The following is a 20,793-nucleotide window of genomic DNA, read 5'->3' on the forward strand; positions in this document are numbered from 1 at the left end:
TTGCCACTGATGGGGAAGGTATGTACACTTTGGTCCATAGGAGCAGAGATGAAGGCCCTTGCACTGCTAGATGGTTCTATGAAAAATGTCATAAGGACAACTGAGTAAAATCATAAGGAGTCACCGTGAACAATGCCTCTAGAGCTGAGGGGAATCGGTTATTAAGGTAGTAACGGCCAGGAGCAAAGGAATCCTCCAAAATAAGTATCTGATCTGAAATCTCGCCCATGATTAATCTTGTACAATCATGCCCATAGTGCTGCCACTTGCAGTCATGAAGGAAGCTAGTGAGTTGGGCTGATTGGAGATAAGGGGGTCTCACAAGGAGTGTCGAAGATGAAGGTAGGTGGATACCAGTGCAGGGATGACCTTTTGACGGGAGCCAAAGAGCGTAAAAGTGTCTGAAAAAACTGCGTGCCCTGACCTTTCCAAGCGATTGGTATTAGATATCACACTCAAATACAAGGCATTTCAAACTCCAAACACAAAAATCTCCCCAACCAACTCTAAAATGCAGTGGGGAAAAATATAGTTGGTTCTTCAATACGTGGCTAATTTAGATGGCAATAAATTCCAAGCAGCCTATACAGGTTTCATGTTGAGACATGAATTTGCGAGCATCAGCAGAATCTTGTGGATGTAAAACTGCCTCCCAGTGTAAATCAAAACTCCATGGCCTCCCAACAGATGTGATTCTCAGCACATTGAATTCATTTCGAGAGAACTCTCAGCAAAGCAAGGATACCCAATGAATACGCCCTCAAACAGTAGGGCAAATAAACAAGCTATTTTGCCAGTATCCTATCCCTTGCATAGATGGAAGTCCTTGACAGTGTGAAAACGAATTGTAATATATCAAGCAACTCCTATGACAAAATGTAAGCAGCTCAAAGTTCCCAAAAAATTTGGTCTTTTTTTAGTGTCACTATCCAATTCGAAAATGCCAGCAGAATGCAGTCACCTAAATGACATGGTCAGTGTGAAGGATCGGCCAAGGTATTCATACAGGTCACATCCATCCAACGTACTAAGAATACTAGACTTTTAATTGTCTCTTTACTATATCATCCAGAAACACATGAGGCATATATAATCCCTCCATGGATAAAATGTGACAACAAACCATATATCACAGGTTGATGATATCATGTGATAAGTAGATTTTGCCATATTTTTTTCACAAAATTTATATAAAGAATACAAGAAATTAGCTGCAAACAGCATCATCTCTCTCACCATCAGTAGAATACTCGTGGGACTAACCTATCAAGTCCAAATTTTTGGATGCAGGAACATCAAAATCGACATTTAACTTGATGCATTGAAACTTGACCACAAGAGACATGATAACAATACTCAAATTTCTGAGAAATTTGCAAAGCATCCTAATGGCAGAAACATTTAACATCCATCACCTTAAAAGGCGTTCTGGAGTGAACAAATGAGCTACCCCAGCCATAGTGTCCATAATGTGTCTTTTGTGATGACCTGGAAAAACCGCCAAATTTCTGTTAGTATGGCTTTTAAAGGAAATTTTAATTTAGCCCGCAAAGATTTAAGAGGGAAGTCCTAGAAAGATAATCAGAAACCTTGTTTTCAGACATTAAGTGGCACCGAGCATTAAAAAAAATCCTACTAGAAAAAAATGAGTCCACTTTGAAGGCATGTTTGTGGTTTTATTGTCCACCAGTTTGTAGCACCTAACACACAAATTCAACCACAACATAGATAGATGTCCTCCTCATACACTTGCAGGATGCGATCAAACAGGGCTTAGCTGTTGTCAGTTAATTGAATATAAATCAGTACTTTGAGAAATCCAAACTCTGCTTCTGAGAGATGTCTACTTTGAGAAGAGCCTTTGCAGCTTGCAGCATGGTTTTAGCGCCATTAGAACATGCTAAAGTGTTGACAATGACGGTCTAAGGTGAGGGACTATGGAATGGAAACAAGAACAGAACATGACAATGACGGTCATCAAACTGTGCACCCTATGTAACTCAGAGGCTAAAGTCTGAGCGTGTTCAAAGGTTGATCCAAGCACTCTAATGGCTTGAGATTCAACATGCTCAGAGGCTCACGTTATAGCATGGTTACATGACCAGCTCATAGGTCTAGGAATACACCAACATCCTGGAACTCGGCCAGGCCTGATAACGAGACCTATCAAAGCCAATACATGGCTCCCACAATACATTCCCCTCTAAACCTATCAAAGCCAATACATGGCTCCCACAGTACATCCCTCCTTGGCTTCATAACAGGACATGTTAGGAAGCCACATACCAAAATAGAAAAACCAATACATCTTTTTAGGAAGACTATCCAAGGCAAAGGACCTTTAAACTCAATGAAAACCAAGTACCTCAGGCACCGATCGAATAAGCAATGTTAAAGAAGTCACTTGTTGATGTAGAGTGGTTAACGCAAGAATCTATGGCACAAGAAGCCGCTCCACGGCGTGAGGTCGATGCCTTGCCAGGTTTGCCAGAACCACATCGAAACCTTCAAAGCAAGTAAAGCAAGAGGAAAGTACAATGACAAATGTAGAAGCCCGACACATCTTTCTAGAAATACACTACTAGAATCTCACTGAACTTAACACAAGCATTTGAATGACGAGCACAGACAAGGCAGCAATAGAAGCAACAGCTAGCAACCAAGTCAATGGCCGACAGCCATACAGGCGCAGTGAAGACAGCACCTAATAGCAGCAGCACTCAGGACTCAGGATGCTAGAGACCTCAGGGCCCTGACTTGCACATCACCGAGTGGCAGCACCAATCAAGACTCAAGATGCCAGAGACCACAAGGACCTAGCTTGCCCTTGGAGTAAGGTTCATTATTTTAGCTCGATGTAATGCACTAATCAGAGAGATCACTATAGTGGAGTGTGTCGGAGTAGTCACGTGAAGGAGTCACCGCAATGTCATGTCAAGAGCTCATAGCTACGTGGGCAGCAGAGCTACGTGGAGCAGAATGGCGGGCAGAATACGCGCACCAACTTGCGGGCAGCAACTCCAAGAGAATGTTGGACAGAAGGAGCAAATGGCGGGATGGAGAAGAGGTCAATGATGAAGAGGATGAATAGCTCCACGTTGAGCTGGCTGCGTCATGCTTGGGCTGTCAAATCATTGAGCTCCAGAACAAAATTCATGCGCAGAAACAAATTTCGTCACTTCTTGCAAGGGCTGTAAGTTTTCACAAAAAACTCGGATTGCAATGATGTAAAAATGAAATTTGTAGTACTTAAAGATCCTCTACAACTTTGCTGAAGACACAAAGCCGTGATTCTAGATCCGGATAAAAGCGTCATGTCGTCTGCAGGTCACAGAAAGATGTAGCTGAAGGAAGGAGAAGAGAGGTGGCAGGTCATGGCGTGAAGAAGAGAGCTTAAGGAAGGAGAGGAGAGAGCAGCCTTCCAAGGAGGAGGAGGTAGAGTAGCTTCATTGGCCTCCCTCGTCTCAACCTCTTGGAAGGGAAAGGGAAAGGGAAGGAGAGAGCAAGGCTAGGAACATGGCTCTGATACCACATGAAGAAATCTAGTAGCTAGCTAGGAACGAAATGGAAATGTGGAAAGCATAATGAAAAGAAAAATGGTAAGGAAAATGAAAGAACAAGTGCTAGGCAATGATAACCAAAATACTCACATGATATAAAGCTTGATGTTGACTGATGTCATACACAATAGACAAGTACAATACTATATAGTGTGACACTAGACTCTAGAAAGCCATAGTGTATATGGGATAACTCCCAATATGACACATGGCATATCTAGGACTCACTAGACTATAAAACACACCTAGAACACTCATTTTAGACTCACTTTGGCTTCATATTCCAACAGAGAGCCCAATCCATATGTAGTGGCTGCTAGAGAAAAGGGGAGCACAGTACCAGCATCATCTATAACATCAACAACCGAGGTGATGCCTTTAAACGAGACAAAGTAGGAACGTCGACGTTCCTATAAAGCCAAGGAAGGCTGAAAGACACACACACATATTGTGAGTATAGAGTGAGTGAGAGAGAGCAAGAGAGAGTGTGAGAGCTGGAAGCTTGGAAGCTGAAAGCTTAGTTGCAATAGAAGAGAGTGAGAGTACAACACACTGAAGGAAAAGATAAGGTTTTGTCCTAGTGACAAAACCTTAGTAGTCACTAACCATAGTTAGTGAACTAACTGCGGTTAGGCGGAAAAAGCTCTTAAAGAGGGAAAAGTGCCCCTAACTAGCTTATTATATTACATTGGTCACTGCTGAATTATATCTATAATTCTAACACCCCCCTGCAGTGCCAATGTCATGTACAAGGCTGATCAATCACCAAACGGATATAAGTTCAGGGCACTGCGAAATGCCTCAAACTTTTCACGTGGTAGTGCTTTGGTGAAAATATCTGCAACGTTGTCATGTGTGGACACAAAGATCATACTGATCTCTCCTGCATGCAACTTCTCTCTGACGTAGTGATAGTGAACCTCGATGTGTTTCGTGCGAGCATGAAACACTAGATTCTTTGCCACTGCAATGGCACTCTGACTATCAGTGAGAATTGGAGAGGGACCCTCCAAAGACAGATGAAGATCAGCAAATAGACGTCGCAGCCAGACACATTCAACTGTTGCTGTGAAAGCTGCCCTGTACTCAGCTTCACATGATGAGGTAGCCACTGTAGATTGTTTCTTGCTCAGCCATGAAATACAAGATTTACCCAAAAAGAAACAATTGCCACTAGTGGACTCCCTAGTGTCATAATCACCAGCCCAATCTGAATCACTGTAGCATGCATCTGCAAGTCACCCCCCCGGGAAATAGTAAGCCAAAAGACTTTGTGCCCTGCAAATAACGGAAGATGCGCTTAACTGCCTGCCAATGCATAGTTTTTGGGCTGTGCATGTACCTGCTCACCTGAGATACTGCAAACTGAATATCAGGTCTAGTGTTGCAGAGATATATGAGGCATCCAACAGCCTGACTGTAAAGTGTGGCATCAACTGATTCTCCTGCATCATGCATTGTGAGTTTCAGCCCCGGTTCCATAGGAGTGGATATGGGCTTACACTCTTGCATGTTAAATCTGTCCAAGAGTTTCTGAACATACTTGGACTGAGACATAACAGTGCCACGTCTCTCATGAGAGAACTGGATCCCCAAATAAAAGTGAAGCAGCCCCAAATCTGACATGTCAAAGTTGGTCTGCAAATCAGCTTTGAAATCTGCAATTTTTTCTTCATTGGACCCTGTGAGCAGTAAGTCATCGACATAAAGAAGGATGACTAAGATTTCACCCCCATCCATCTTGATGTAGAGGGTGCTCTCAGTAGGACTATTGTGCAGCCCCTTGCTGGTCAAGAAGGCATGTATCTTGGTATACCATGCACGAGGGGCCTGTTTCAGCCCATATAAAGCTTTATTGAGCTTGCATACTTGAAGTGCATTTGCTGTAATTTCAAAGCCCGGAGGTGGTTTGACATACACCTCTTCCAGCAAGTCCCCATTTAAGAAGGCTGTTTTGAACATTCCACTCGAAATGTGCAGCCATTGCAATTACTGATCGGATGGTGGTCATCCGGGATGTAGGAGCGAATGTCTCCTCATAATCTATGCCCTTTTTCTGAGCATAGCCCTTAGCAACCAGCCTGGCCTTATATCTGTCAATGGAGCCATCTGGCTTCCGTTTGACTTTAAATACCCATCGTGTGCCAATGGCATGTTTACCCTGTGGCAAGTCCACAACATCCCAAGTCTGATTTTTTGCAATGGAATGCAACTCATCGTGCATGGCATTCATCCAATGCACATTATCCTTTGCCTCTTCAAATGTGGCAGGCTCCTCCTCATCAAGGAGAGTACCTGCATATGCTGATTCCACTGAATTAGCACCTTCCATGTGCCTTGCTTCACTGCGAGTCCTGCCAGGTAACGGAGCATCAAGTTTACTCTCCCTGAGAGTCTGTAACAGCCAGTTTGGGACTGTTTTTGCTACATGTATGTCTGCAATTTCTTGCTGCACCACCTATTCCACTGCCTGTGGAGGGGGCAAGACATCCGGTGGCGGAACTGAAGCATCAGGAGGTTGCTGTAAATTCTGATTTGGATCAGAAAAATCAGCAGGGGAACCCAAAGCAATGGGTAGCAATCCCTCAAAGACATCCTCTGAAGACGAAGGCATTTGAAATTCAGCCTGAGTGTGAGCTGAATTTTCAGAAAATATCACATCTCTACTTACTATGATTTTGCATGTAGCAGGATTGTAGAGACGATACCCCTTGCTTTCTGCACTGTATCCAACAAATATGCATTTGATGGCTTTATCTGACAATTTGTGCCTAAATTCAACTGGCACATGTGCATAGGCAAGGCATCCAAAGACTCGGAAGTGATCCACTGAAGGCTTCCTGTCATTCCAGACCTCAAAAGGAGTTTTTGTTTTTAAAGCCTTAGTGGGAGCCCTGTTCAAAATGTAATTGGCACACATCAAACCCTCTAGCCAGAATTTATGAGGCATGTGTTTGCTTTTCAGCATACATCTGTCCATCTCCATGAGGGTTCTATTTTTCCTCTCAGCTTTGCCATTTTGCTGAGGGGTCAGCCTGACTTTGAGCTGATGCACAATACCCTTGCCCTTGAGAAAAGCATCAAATTCTGCAGATAGGTATTCTCCACCTCTATCCGTGCGTAATGTCTGTATCCTGAGTCCGGTTTCATTTTCAACCATGGCTGAAAAGTGTTTAAACACCGTGAACACTTCAGATTTCTTTTTCAGCCCATAAACCCAGGTAAAATTGGAGTAGTCATCAATAAATGTAACAAAGTAGAGATGACCATGCAAAGACGGAGTCCTCATGGGACCACAGACATCACTGTGTATAAGCTGCAATTTGCGAACAGCTTTAACTGAACCATCCTTCTTGAAGGGGAATCTATGCATCTTACCTAAAATGCACCCTTCACAGGCATGTAGAGGAGGTATCTCAAGAGGTGGCAATGCATCAACCATTGAAAATTTCTGAAGTGTCATCAAGTTGTTGTAATGCATGTGGCCATATTTGGCATGCCATAATTTTGCATTTTGCATGGCAGCTGTAGGGGTAGAAACTGCCAGAGCATGGGCTGCTCTTTTCTCAAAAATATCAAGGTGAAAAAGTCCACGCAGCAGAGTACCAGATAACCTTAAGGCATAGTTAGCTTCCCTGTCTCGGACAGCACATTTGTCATCCTCAAAGATGACCTGAAATCCCCCTCTGTTAAGAGTGGACACTGAAAGGAGATTTTTGGTTATGTCAGGCACATATAAGACATCTGAAAGTCTGAAAATTGAGCCATCAATGGCAGTGAGCTCAACCTCTCCTGTGCCACGTACTGAATATGATGAGTTGTTGGCACAAGTGACTTTCTTACCAACGGGAGGTGGATGCAAGGAAGTAAAAAGACATTTCTTAGAAGTGATGTGCTTGGATGCACCGCTGTCAAAATACCAAGTGTTCAGTGTTTCATTGACACTGAAAGCAGATGCATCCGTAGAAGAGTCATAACTGCAAGTCAAAAATGTATATGTATCATCACTGCAAGTGGCTGTACTATCCCAAGCATCTAGAACAGCCAGCCTAGAATCTGAAATGCAAGATAAAAAGGCATAATCCTGTCCAACAAAGTTGGCTGCAGCATCCCCACTGTCAGATGCATGAGGAGCTGAATCTGAAACATCCATACCTGAGCTGTTTTTCTTTTCTTTTGCAAGCCTTTTCTTGCATTCTGCTATGTGATGACCTGGCTTTTTGCAGTAATGACAAAAACCCTTCTTTTTGGGCTTACTTGCATCATTTTTAGCCTTTTGTGAACGCTGTCCTGATCCACTGGAAGGCTGATTTGCTGATGTCTTTGCCTGTTCCTTTGTTTTTGATTGAAATTTTGAGAGCATGGCTTGTTCACCTGCACGTGAAGCCAAATTTTTCCTAGTCTGCTCTTCCTGAAGCAGAAGTCCTATCAACTCATGAAAAGTGAGGGGATTTGCACCCCCCCTCAATGATAAGTTCAGCTAAGTGTGAAAGCTGAGATAAGACTCAGGAAGAGAATTCAGAGTGGTTGTAATCATCTCTGAATCAGGAATAATTTCATCTATGTTTAACAATTGCTCTCTGAGATCCTGTAGCTTTGTGAGGTGGACTGACATGGAGTCACCCTCCTCCATATGTGTATTGCTCAACTCTCTTTTTAAGAAAGATACCCTGGCATCATTCCGTGCTGCATACATGCTTTCCAAGATATCCCACGCTGCCCTGGAAGTCTTACACGACCGGATATGCAGAATGATAGATCTTTTCACTGAAAGAGAGATGCATGACAAAGCTAAGGCATCCCGTGAATCCCATCTCTTCTGCTCTGGAGTATTGACTGTAGCTGCACCAACAACTTGTCCTGCAGCTGCACCCTGTGCATGACCTCTTCCACCTCCTTGCTGAGGAGGGGTAGTAGGTGCAGTATCTGCTGGTCGGATCTCATCCCCATTGACATAATCCCATAGATTTCGAGAAATCAGAATATTACGTACCATGAAACTCCAGAGGGAGTAGTTGGTACCATCCAACTTGTCTTCTTGTGAAAGACCACCAAACGGAAACTCATTCTGACTTTGATGGGCCATTTTTGAGAAAAAGATTGAAGCAGATACAGAGCTGAATTCCCTTACTGGGAATGGAATGCACAACTTCCAAAAAACACAGCCAAGCACGGGCTGTAAATGCAACTTAGATTTCTGTACTTGCACTTTCAGAAATCTGTCCAAGCATCAAAACTCTCCAAAATCTGCCAAAAGTGCTTCAAACACTCCAAGAAAGGCAGTATGTACTGAATACTCCAAAAAATGCTCTCTCAACACAAAAGCCCCAATTTGTGGCTTGAAATTGCAGCCAGAAAGGGGCAAAATTACTAAAAGCCCCAAATCTGTAATTTTTGAACAAAAGCCCCAAATTTCAGACTAGATCTGCAGATCTGTCTGTAAAAGCCCCAAATTTTAAACAAAATCTGCAATTTTGCTCCAGATGTAGCTCCAAAACTGCACAATGATTGCAATGTCTGCAATATACAAAATGCCCCAAATGTACTCCCAAACAACTGAACCAAACTATGGTTTTCTGCAAGATGTGCCTGCCAAAGAACACCTGTGGCTGAAGGCAACCTGTGTAAATCTGCAAATACAGATCTGAAAGTACAAAAATGCACGCAAATCTAGGAAGGGTACAGGTGGTACAGTACAGTACGGATTGTACGGTACAGTATGTACGGGCTGTACGGCAAGTACGAAACTGTCAGCGTAGGTACGGAATCCAACTGTACGGCCAAATTGTACGGATGCTCCTGCGCAGGTACGGTGACCTGTACGGCAATGTACGGTTGCTGTACGGAATATGTACGGACGATGTACGGCGCTGCAACGGAATACATACGGACGATGTACGCTGCAACGGAATATGTACGGACGATGTACGGCGCTGCAACGGACCTGTACGGAAATCTTTACGAGAGCTGTACAGAGGCAGTATGTCGAATTCCGTACAGTCGTACGGACTGTACGGACGAGTTGGAGCAAGCTGAAACGTGAAGCAAAGGGGTGGTGCTTGAAGGGAGCAGGGAGCCCGAAGCTCTTGAACCCGCTCTGATACCAAATGTGAGTATAGAGTGAGTGAGAGAGAGCAAGAGAGAGTGTGAGAGCTGGAAGCTTGGAAGCTGAAAGCTTAGTTGCAATAGAAGAGAGTGAGAGTACAACACACTGAAGGAAAAGATAAGGTTTTGTCCTAGTGACAAAACCTTAGTAGTCACTAACCATAGTTAGTGAACTAACTGCGGTTAGGGGGAAAAAACTCTTAAAGAGGGAAAAGTGCCCCTAACTAGCTTATTATATTACATTGGTCACTGCTGAATTATATCTATAATTCTAACACATATGTATATAAGTATACATATGTACACACACACATACACACTTTTTTTCCAGGTAAGAAGAACCATTTCATTAAGAAAATTGTACATTAATAGCTATCCAAAACAGAGCAACTACTACTCAAAGACTAGAAACACTAATAGAAAACTTTCAACTAGGCTAGAGGAAGGTCTCCAAGGAAATGTGCATCTTGGAGAAACCTAAGCAAGGATGAACAAAAGAAACGAAATACATCAAGAGAACAATGCCCATACAGTCTATCAATCAGAATCAAGTTCACAAAGACACTTTTTTTGTAAAAGAACCTTTCATTAAAAAGGAAGCATATTCATAGCTGTCCCAAAGTGAAATAGCTACTACTTATAAACTAGCAGAAAGTGACAAAAAAAAGGGAAGGAAAAAGTAAAAAACAGAAAAACGTTCACACACACACATACACGTGTGTGTGTGTGTGTGTGTGTGATGTAATCCCAATTCCTGTATTTATCTCTGGGGTATTTCCGCTAGAAGATGCACCATTCCAAGTGCAGGGGGGTGGAATTCTTCGAGCAGAAATAACTTTTCTTGGGCTCTGCCAGCCATCAGTTGAAAGTTGCTTTCCTTTTGTCAAAGATTGAGTAGCAGGAGAAGAATGTGAAGTGAGATTCGCATTGGTAGCTACTGGATCTTTGCCTTTATCCTGACTCCTGGAATGCTGTCTACTGCTTTTATTTTTGTTGGCAACTGGAGTAGGAGCATCTTTAGTAGGCATGTGGACTGGAAAGGTGGCATGAGGCATTTTATGTTGATTCATTGGACACTGTGAAGCCATGTGTCCAAACTTTTTGCATTCAAAATAGGCCCCTGCAAATAATCCCCATTTGAGTTTATAATATGCACTTCCCATGTTCACATTATTCACCGTGACTGAATAAGAGTCCGGTGTGGGATTATCAGTATCCCATAGAATGCAAAATCTGTTTGAGTTGCCATTTGGCCGTGGTGGGCAGACCACTTTACCTAAAGATGCTGCAATTTTAGGCAAAAGTGAGGCCATACATTGGGGGAAATCAACAACTTCAACCCAGACTGGGCATCTGTGTCGGATTAGAGCCTGAAAGTCCCTTGTGGGAGACCATGGCAAGACATGCACCATCTGCTGCCCAAAAAAAAGAGGTGAATGCTCCAAAAGCATTTGTCTGTGGATCTCATCCACCATGATAACCTCAAAAAAGCCCCTGGCTGCATAGTGTACTTTACGAACAAAAGAGCCAGCCAATGTGTGTGTCAGCCAGTTGCCTATCTCTGCAACAGGTGGCATCCGGCCTGGAAAGAATAATATGACTGCATTCTTGGCATAATCTCTGACTGGATCCACAATTTCATCAACCTCAACCATGAGGCCAACTGAAGGAACCGAGTCTTTCCACTCTTTTCTCGTATCTGCAAATCCTTCATGCATTACATCATATACCAGTTGAGCCTCAAGCGTGTCATGCATCGGGTCATGCTGACCCTCAACCTGCTTTTGCTTCTTGCAGGGAGCCGAGCGCTCCTTTTGAAATGTTTTTTCATATGAATACTCTGCCATGACTTTGTGAAATCAGAAAAATGCCGGACACATGGAAGAGAGGTCTTGTTAAACTCCTTCCTAAAAAACAAATTTGTGAGTCTTTGGCAGACTGGAGACCTATTACTCTTATGCCAGTAATTTACAAAGTCACTACTAAAATGATTGTTGATCGGCTAAAGGGGTTTTTACATGATGGGTTGCATCCTGCGCAATATGGCTTTGTCCCGCGTAGGCATATCACAGATAACATTGCTAATGCCTACATTGGAATTGAATATGCCAAATACACACAACAGGATGTTTTGTTATTTCAAGTTGATATTGCCAAAGCTTTTGATACAGTTCAGTGGGATTTCATTTCATCGACTATGCAAGCTTTGGGTTTTGGCACAAAAATGCAGCAACTCATCAATTGGCTATATCAAGATAGTGAAGCTGCCTGCATACTTTCAGGAGATATTTCTCCATCCTGGACTCTTGCTTGCTCTGTCAGACAAGGATGTCCATTGAGTGCTTTACTTTTTGCCATAGCCACTCATCCACTGCTTCAATATCTGGATCATCTCTTGGACATTGACCAGCTGCACGGTTTGGAGATTCTTGGCAGTCGCAGCATGATTGCCCAGGCATATGCTGATGATTCATTTTTTACTCCAAAAAATACTCGGGCTGATCTGTCCACGATTATGCATGCTCTTTCTACATATGGATTGGCTGCTGGCCTTCGGGTAAATTTTCAGAAATCAAAATTGCTGCCTTTACATGCACAGGAATGGCACAACCTTCTATGGCCTGGGGAAATTGTCCCCGCCTCTCAATTCATTCGACATCTTGGTTATCCTCTAGGCTGGGGACTCACCCGCTCACAACAAACTGATTGGGTGCTAGTAAAGTTAAGGGCAAAACTTGAATATTGGAAGCTTGCAACTTGGCCATTACATGTTCGTCTGCGAATTACACAATCCATTTTGATAGCATACATACAATTTTATCTGCCTCTCACTATGTTCACTAAGGCAGATCTGGTTTCATTTATGTCAGCTATCATGGAAATTTTCTCGCGTTCAAAACATGGCAAGAAAAGTCTCAGATTACTCTCCATGCATCATCTCTGTTCTCCAAAGATGCACGGGGGTCTGAACATTCTCAATATTCAAATGCATTTACTTGCTCACAGAGGGAAAATGATGATGCAGTTTATACAAGGAGATCAGCCTTGGGCTTTCATGATCCGCTCTCTCTTATTACATCTTCATACATCTGCTTTTGGAAATTGGCAGCCTACTCAGTGGGATTTCTTATTTGGCTCTATCCAAGGCAAGATCAGAGGATGCCCTTTTGTCTTTTCTCTGCTTCTTGATTGGAAACACATTCTATCCCACTTGGAATGGCAAGGCAGGGACTCTCTCTCGGGCAACTCATTGAGGGTAGAGAATCTCTTTTGGTCTAAAGTTTTCCACCCACCTTTGGCCATACAAGAACCTCGACGTTCTTATTTTCTCTCCTTCAAAGGCATTTCATCTGTGGTGGATGTACTTCAGGATGATGGCACAATTCTATCTTTTTCTATGGCTGCTCGCAAATATGGCTTGGGAGCTCATTATCGTCCTTTATGGCATAAAATTTCAGCAATGCTCCAACCGTACTTGCCGGTACCTCATTTGGAACTTCAGCATCGGCTTGAGGATTGGATTTTACGCTCTCCTTCCTCATACGCCCGTCCTTTGAAGCTCTCACATATCACAGTGTCATCACTGTATAAAGTGTTATTACCTCCACCTTGGATTTCCAACAGAGCAAATACTGTTTGGCATATGGATCGTCCAATGAAGTGGTGGAGAAAAAGGCTGCGTCTCCTTTGGCATTACAAAGTCCCTCTTCGACAACAGCTTTTCCTATGGCGAGTTCTCCTTGGCATTTTTCCATCTGGATAGTTACTCGCACACAGACATATTGCTTCAGCTGTTTGTCACAGATGCCAGCACTCTACTGAATCAGTGTATCACATCTTTTGGTCCTGTCCAAATACTTCTGATCTCATTGCTCTCATCAGACAGAGGCTTCGACAGCGATTTCTTACTGTTACTTTTGGCAGATTTTTTTGATTGTTTGGCTTTCATCCACAGAGACAGGGTTTTGATTTATTTTTTGTATGAGTGCGATATTGGACCCTATGGACTTTATGGATGGATAGAAATCATAGAGTCTTTGGTGATCCACTATTTTCATCCTTCCTTTTTTTCAAACGATCTCTGCAACAATCATTCTATGATTGTTTTCAGACTCATTTGATTGATCAGGATGTGTATACAGCTTATACTGAGATCTTTAGTTGAGTAGTAGTTACTTCGTTTTTTGAAGTAACTATGAATGTAATTATTCTACAGAAATAAAAGATTTCTTCCCACAAAAAAAGTGTGTGAGAGCGTAGAAGGTGGACAGAATCTCCTATTTCTTATCTCTCAGATTTCCAGCACACACGTTCTACAGGTTTCTCTGGATGTATGGCAAACTATCAGCTTCTTTGTCACAGTATTCTCTTTTCTTCCACTGGATTAGATACTGGGCCTTATGGACCCTCTGGCTGTAGTGCAATCAAGCATATCTGAATTCTCCCCTTTAGCATCCTTATGAGTTCTTCCGAGCCTCATTGCGGCAGTCTTTATATGATGCCTTACATGAGGAAAATTTGGATGTTTCTTGTATTCAACTTTTCTTTTACTGCTTCTGATGGATAGGGCTTTGGCTCTCTTTTGAGCACTGCCCGGATGTAAATGAATGTTTCATAATATAAGTATCTTGGTTTCACAAAAAAAAAAAGAGTGTGTGTGTGTGTGGTGAGAGAGAGAGGTCGAGAGAGAGAGGGTCTCTGCTGTTTAGCCTCGCCAGGATCCCGTACAGCTTCCCCTCCTGTCCGTACACATGTACGATCGCCGTACGTTTACCGTGCGGCTGTACGAACAGGTCTAGCTCACCCCTACGCAGCTCCGAGCAGTCTCGTACCTGTTTGCATCGCCATCACTGTACTTTTTCTGAAGCCCCTTTCGTACGTCCGTACAACCCTGTCCTTTTTCGTACAGTCTAGTCTCCCCGTGCCCCGTCAGCATCTCCGTCCAGTTATGCTTCTTCCGTACAGTCTCCCCGTGCCCTGTCAGCATCTCCGTACGGTTCAGTTTCTTCCGTACAGCCTCCTCCGTATATCTGTACAGTCCGTACAGTCCCGTCTTGCCCGTACAATCCTGCACTTTTTCCGTACTGTTTACTCCGTACAAACCCTGCCGTACAGTTCTGGTTTCTTTTCTGCCACTTCATCAATCCTGCCCTGCTTACCTCCATGGAGGACCATCTTAAAAGTTATTCCCGGAAGGACTTGTCCCGGGACTCTAAAAGACAACAAGTCGATTTCTCTACCTCAGCCTCTGTAGATGCTCATTATGTTTTCGACATGCTCAAGGATGAATTTCACCACAGCCGGAAGGAGTGGGCCAAACCTCCCCCGGCACTTAAGTATAAGCTGAAGCTGCCCTCATTGGTCACTCCTCTCCAGAAGTTCTCTCAGCAAGCAGTTATCATTTTCTTCCCTGGGAAGTTACCTTCAGCAAATGATGTAGCTCAGTGGGTTCAGGCTTTGTTGGGAGGTTGCTTTGTTGAAGGAGTATACTTTGCCTCTCGAGGTTTTTATGAAGTGCACTTTTTGGATGCCTCATATCGTCAGCAGATATTGGAGATGTCCCCTCTATTCTATGGCAGACAAATGGTGCATGTCATGCCATGGTCGCCAAATAAGGATTATCACGGTCTCATTCAACATCACTGCCCTGTATGGGTTGAGGCAGTGGATTTTCCGGATTATATGAGGGCTGAGTTACCAAGTCTGGCAGCTACTTTGGGGCAAGTTGTATGCCCACCCCATCCTTCGGGTAATCGAAATTGGTTTTGTGTTCTTTGGGATACAGATCACCCAACCCCTCCTTCCATTGCGGTAGAGGTGGAGGATGTTCCCTTGGGCGAAAAATATTTTGACTTGAAATGGGGAGTATTTGCAGGTGCTTATTTCACATGTCATAAGTTTGGCCACCTAGCTTCACAGTGTCCTGCAGTCCTGCATCAGCTCCCACCTACAGCTATTGCTCTAGAAAATACTTCCCCTCCAACTTATGGTTCGGGGCCTAAGGCTATGCCTAGCAAGTTGGGTGATGTGGCATCTAAATCTGTCCCTCCCAAAAAAAATGTGGTCCAGGTTTCAGCCAAGCAAAAGGATAAGGGAAAGGGCAAAATTTCAGAATCTAATGCCTCTCCCCAAGGTGCCTGGCAGCAACCCAAAAAGGTATTTGCGCTCAAGCCACGACCGTTACAATCTCGGCATTGGGATGCCTCTACTTCCACCCCTGGTCAGGCCTCTACCCCTGCTGATAGCCTGACTTCTCGACTGTGGGTTGATGTGCTCAAGAGGGGTATCCCTGTATGTGACAATGATGAGGACTATAGAGCTAATGATCCAGGAGGCCAAGTGGACGTCGATGTCATGGCTGAGGCCTGACAGCTTATACCTTTACTATGTTTTTTGGTTCGGCTGTACATATCTTCTATGTCTACTTCAATTACTTGCATTACATATCTTGCATTACATACAATGTTCAAGGTCTTTGCAATGTCAAAGGAGACTTTTTTGGCACTATGTACGTAGAATGCACCCTGATGTAATTTCTTTACAAGAACACAACCAACACTTCTTGGCTGGCCAACAAGGCCACTTTGCTGGTTATGACATCTTTTATGCTGGTACAATGCACTTTTCGGGGGTATGCATGCTGGTGAAACATGATATGCAGCCCACGGTTGCTCACAATGACCCCCAGGGTCAATGGATGGTGATCAGATGCATCTGTCATGCTGATCTTTATGAAATAGCATCTGTTGATGCCTCTCAAACTTCTGCGACAAGAGCTCAAATGTGGGCCTCCCTCAAACAATATCCATGGCTGTCTAATGCCTTTTTGTGTGGAGACTTTAATAACTCGCCTGCCATCCAAGACAACACCACTCATCGTTCTCACATGATCCCCACTGAGCTTCGACATTGGGAGGATATGCTTTCTTTCTTGCATGCACAAGATTTATGGCTCTCAACAAGGGATAGAGATATGGGTTATACATACCGTCACAATGCCTTTACTCATTACTGGGCTCGACTTGACAGATGGTATTTGTTGCATGCTCAGCAGTATGCTAGTTTCACATGTGCACTATGGGTTGACCATTCCCTCTTGCTATCTGATCACTTTCCAGTATGTTTGACATTATCTATATCACGTTTGACACATGATATGCCTTTTTTTGGTCGTCGCCTACTCCATGTTAATAGTGCTTATTTGCTTCATCAACAATTTCAGAACATGGTGAGAGTGGCTGTCCGCCCCCTCCTGTTACATGCTCGAGAGGACATGGATTTCGCTTGGATCAGTCTTGCCCATCGCTTGCAGGCTGTTATTCAAGCTCAATCTCACAAGCAACAAATGGATGTAATCAGCTCTTATAGGCAGCTCACCTCCTCTGAACAGGATTCTTGCGCTTATGCGGTTCATATCATCCATCAAAATGATCTTCGCAAATTAAAGAAGTGGCAAATTTGAGCTCGCATGAAACCCCTTTTGGATAAGGGCTGCTCCTCCAAAGCCTTCTTTAAAAGCCTGCATGCGGATAGGTGAAAGGAGGATATTTGCAGGATCAGGCAAGATGATGGCACCTGGACCACCTCCAAATCAGAATTGGAATCGCAATGCTTTAGTCATTTCCAGCATCTCTTTTCTCCTCAGCCTGATCATTCGATGCAAGTGAATGCAGCTAGGTCTCAATTTCTTATTCATGTTCAGCCTATATTGTCTCGGGAACATGTCAAGCACTCTCTCTTGTTATTCTCTACTTCGATCACGGGAGTAGCACCATGAATCACCTCCCAGCCATATCTCGCTAAGGCTAACGAGCAGACAGAGATCTTCGTTCTAAAATCCACGTGAATAATTTCCTTCTCTTCTCTCTCTAGCCTCAACAAGCCCCAATTCCCTAGATAGATCTAGATGCCACATGTTGCCCATATAGGGCCTTCCTAATGCAACATTTCACCCCTCTCTTGGGATGCATTAAATCCCTTTCCCCTAGGCACAATCTTTGCACTAGGCCCTTGGCCTTAGATCTACCTAGTCTGGTGCTATCAGCCCTCACCTAGGACCTTGACATTAAATCCCTCCCGATCATTTACATGAAGCGCAAACACATATATTACAGAGATAGATCCTTTAAGGGAAATGTCGACTGATTCTTCCGAGGTCATGCTACCTCGGCTAGAGCATAACATTCCTTCCCTCTTCAGACATTAGCGTCCTCGATGATAAAATCTAGGAACACTCTCCGCAACTGATATACGGATTCCCAGGTAGCTTGGGATAGAGGCTGACCATGCCATGCAACCAACACCGTGGGTATCTTCCGATTTCGTATTTGCATTGTTCCTCGGTCCAGGATTCTTGTTGGTTTGCGCCTTGCAATATCCTCTATCTCCTGAAACAAAACCACACCTTCGATTAGTGAGTCACCTGTATGTAAAAATTTCTTTAAGCGCGAAACATGAAAAACCGGATGCACCTTACACCCCTGTGGTAATTCTAATTTATAGGCTACACTGCTTATTCTCTTTAGAATTAACCACGGCCCACAGTATCGAGGTGATAACTTGGCACACTCTCCTGAAGTCAACGACTTCGAGTGCGAAGGAACTCTGAGAAAAACTTTTTCTCCTTCCTTAAATACTCTTATAGACCGGTTTTCATCCGCATACACCTTGGCTCTATCCATAGCCTGGCGGATATTAGCTCTCGCAAGTGCTAGCATCTCCCGCATCTGAACTACAAAGTTCGCGGCACTAGGCACTTTCTGAGGTAGTCCAACTATAGTTGGATTGGCTGGTCTATAACCATAGTTCAGCTCAAACGGACTGAACCCGGTAGAGGAATGTTTTCTATCATTGTAGATAAACTCCAACAATGGCAACCACTTGTCCCACGTATGTTGCCTCAATAACACATATGCTCTCAGCATATCCTCTAAAGTTTGGTTGACTCTCTCCGTCTGACCATCCGTCTCAAGATGATCCCCACTACTCATTCCCAACTCAGTCCTTAGTGTCTCAAATACCGCTGTCCAAAAATGACCGGTAAATCTGACATCTCTGTCTGACACTATGGATCTAGGCAATCCATGCAGACGAAATATATGTCTAATGAACAAATCCGCCACTTGCGGGGCACTAACAGACTCTCTAGTTGGAACGAAGTGAGCCATCTTGGTTAGACGATCAACCACCACAAGGATAGAATCATATCCTCCTTGTGTCGTAGGCAGCCCTACAATAAAGTCCATGGAAATGCTCTCCCACTTAGTGGTATTTCCAAGGGCTGTAAAAGTCCGGGTGGCTTCACCCACTCGGCCTTGCTTACCTGACACGAAAAACACCGCGTCACATATTCATGAATATGCTTTTTCATCTTTGGCCAAAAGAAATCTCGTTTCACGAGATCATATGTCTTCTCGACTCCTGGATGTCCCGCACACGGGCTATCATGGCATTGTCGAATGACTCTCTGCCTGAGATCATTCTGACTAGGTGCTACAACCTTGCCATTTCTAACTAGCATACCATCCCTTATGGTATATCTTGCATAAGTTTGGCCTTTTCTGGATGCCAGGTCATCCTTTTCACTTTCCCCAGGTTTTAATACATGAGCTTTAGGCCATAAGCTTTGGACAAACTCGTCTACTTTTTGAGTTTCTCTTATCTCGGTCATTAGAGCACTCTCTAATACCGTGAAACTCAAGTTGTGCATAATGTGAGACAACGCATCAGCAACCTTGTTATCTTTTCCTCTTCGGTACCGAATCGTTAGATTAAACTCCTGCATGAGCTCTACCCACCTAGTTTGGCGGCCCCTCAAGTCAGGCTGTTTACAAAAATGTTTCAGAGTATCATGATCCACATCCACATAAAACTCTGAACCATACAAGTAATGCCTCCATGTTTTCAAAGCATGGATAACAGCATACAACTCCAATTCATGAGTTGGCCAATTCCTTTGAGAAGGAGAAAGCTTCTTGCTTTCAAAGGCTACTGGCCTTCCCTCTTGAAGGAGGATTGCTCCTACCGCAATGCCACTTGCATCGGTTTCCAGGAACAACGGTTTCTGGGGATCAACTATTTTTAACACCGGTCCTGTGACCACAGCTTGTTTTATGGTGTTAAAACTTTCTTGTTGATTCTGTCTCCAAATAAAAGGTACTTTATCTGAGGTCAGATCAGTCAATGGTGATACTATTCCGGAATATCCTTTGATATGCCTTTTATAAAACTGGACAAATCCCAAGAATGATCGCAAAGAATGATCGCAATGCGGTCAGACTCTGAGGGATTGGCCAAGTTAGTATCGCAGCCACTTTCTTCGGATCCATTTCTACCCTCTGTGGAGTAATTATGAACCCTAAATATTCAAGCCTAACCATACACAGTATAGTTTTATTTTTATTTACATAAATACTGGCTTTCCTCAAAGTACTGAACACTACTCTTAAGTGTTCATGAAGCTCAGTAATACTTTTACTGAATATCAGGATATCGTCAATTAAAAGTACTACGAACTTTCCGATATACGGACGTAGTAAATCGTTCATAAGCATGACAAAGGTCGCTGGAGCATTGGTAAGTCTGAAGGGCATTACCAAAAACTCATAATGACCAAACCTGCTTCTGAAAGTAGTTTTATGAACATCCTCGGCTCTAATCCGGATTTGATGGCAGCCACACTTAAGATCAATCTTACTGAAGATCACGGCTCCATGTAATGCATCTAGCAAATCATCAATCCGAGCCATCGGATACCTGTGCTTAACAGTGATATTATTCAATGCTCTGTAATCTATACAGAGGCGAAACGTATCATCCTTTTTCTTCTTTAATATCACTAGTGAAGCAAAAGGTGAGAAACTTAGTTGAATCTGCCCCAACTTGAGGTATTCTTCCAGTTGTCTACGCACCTCCGCCTCTTCAGTAAAACTCATTCTATAGGGAGGTCTATTTATAGGTTCTGCCCCCGGGATCAGTTCAATCTTATGTTGAACTTTCCGCTCTGGAGGTAACCCATAAGGTAGTTCATCCCTAAAACATTCAGAGAACTCCTCTGTTATAAGATTAGCTACCTTGGCCATCTCACCACTTTGCGTAACATCAGTGCTAGCCGAAGAATCGTCAACCG

The 20,793-nt window shown here is 43.5% G+C and overlaps 1 protein-coding gene across 1 annotated transcript in view; it reads right to left on the minus strand.

Moving 5' to 3' along the window:
• LOC147903798 (sodium/calcium exchanger NCL1-like) overlaps nucleotides 1-20,793 on the minus strand; it is a 110,141-nt gene that overhangs the window by 69,344 nt on the left and 20,004 nt on the right. The window contains exon 2 of the mRNA XM_087372295.1: nucleotides 1,416-1,488. Within this exon, the coding sequence (XP_087228421.1) occupies nucleotides 1,416-1,488 (73 nt within the window). The remainder of the gene's footprint in view (nucleotides 1-1,415; nucleotides 1,489-20,793) is intronic.

The sequence above is a fragment of the Dipteris shenzhenensis genome, chromosome 3 (assembly GCF_047967505.1).
Source record: "Dipteris shenzhenensis isolate YYH24624 ecotype China chromosome 3, Dip_SZ_1.0, whole genome shotgun sequence".
In the NCBI taxonomy this organism is placed as follows: domain Eukaryota; kingdom Viridiplantae; phylum Streptophyta; class Polypodiopsida; order Gleicheniales; family Dipteridaceae; genus Dipteris; species Dipteris shenzhenensis.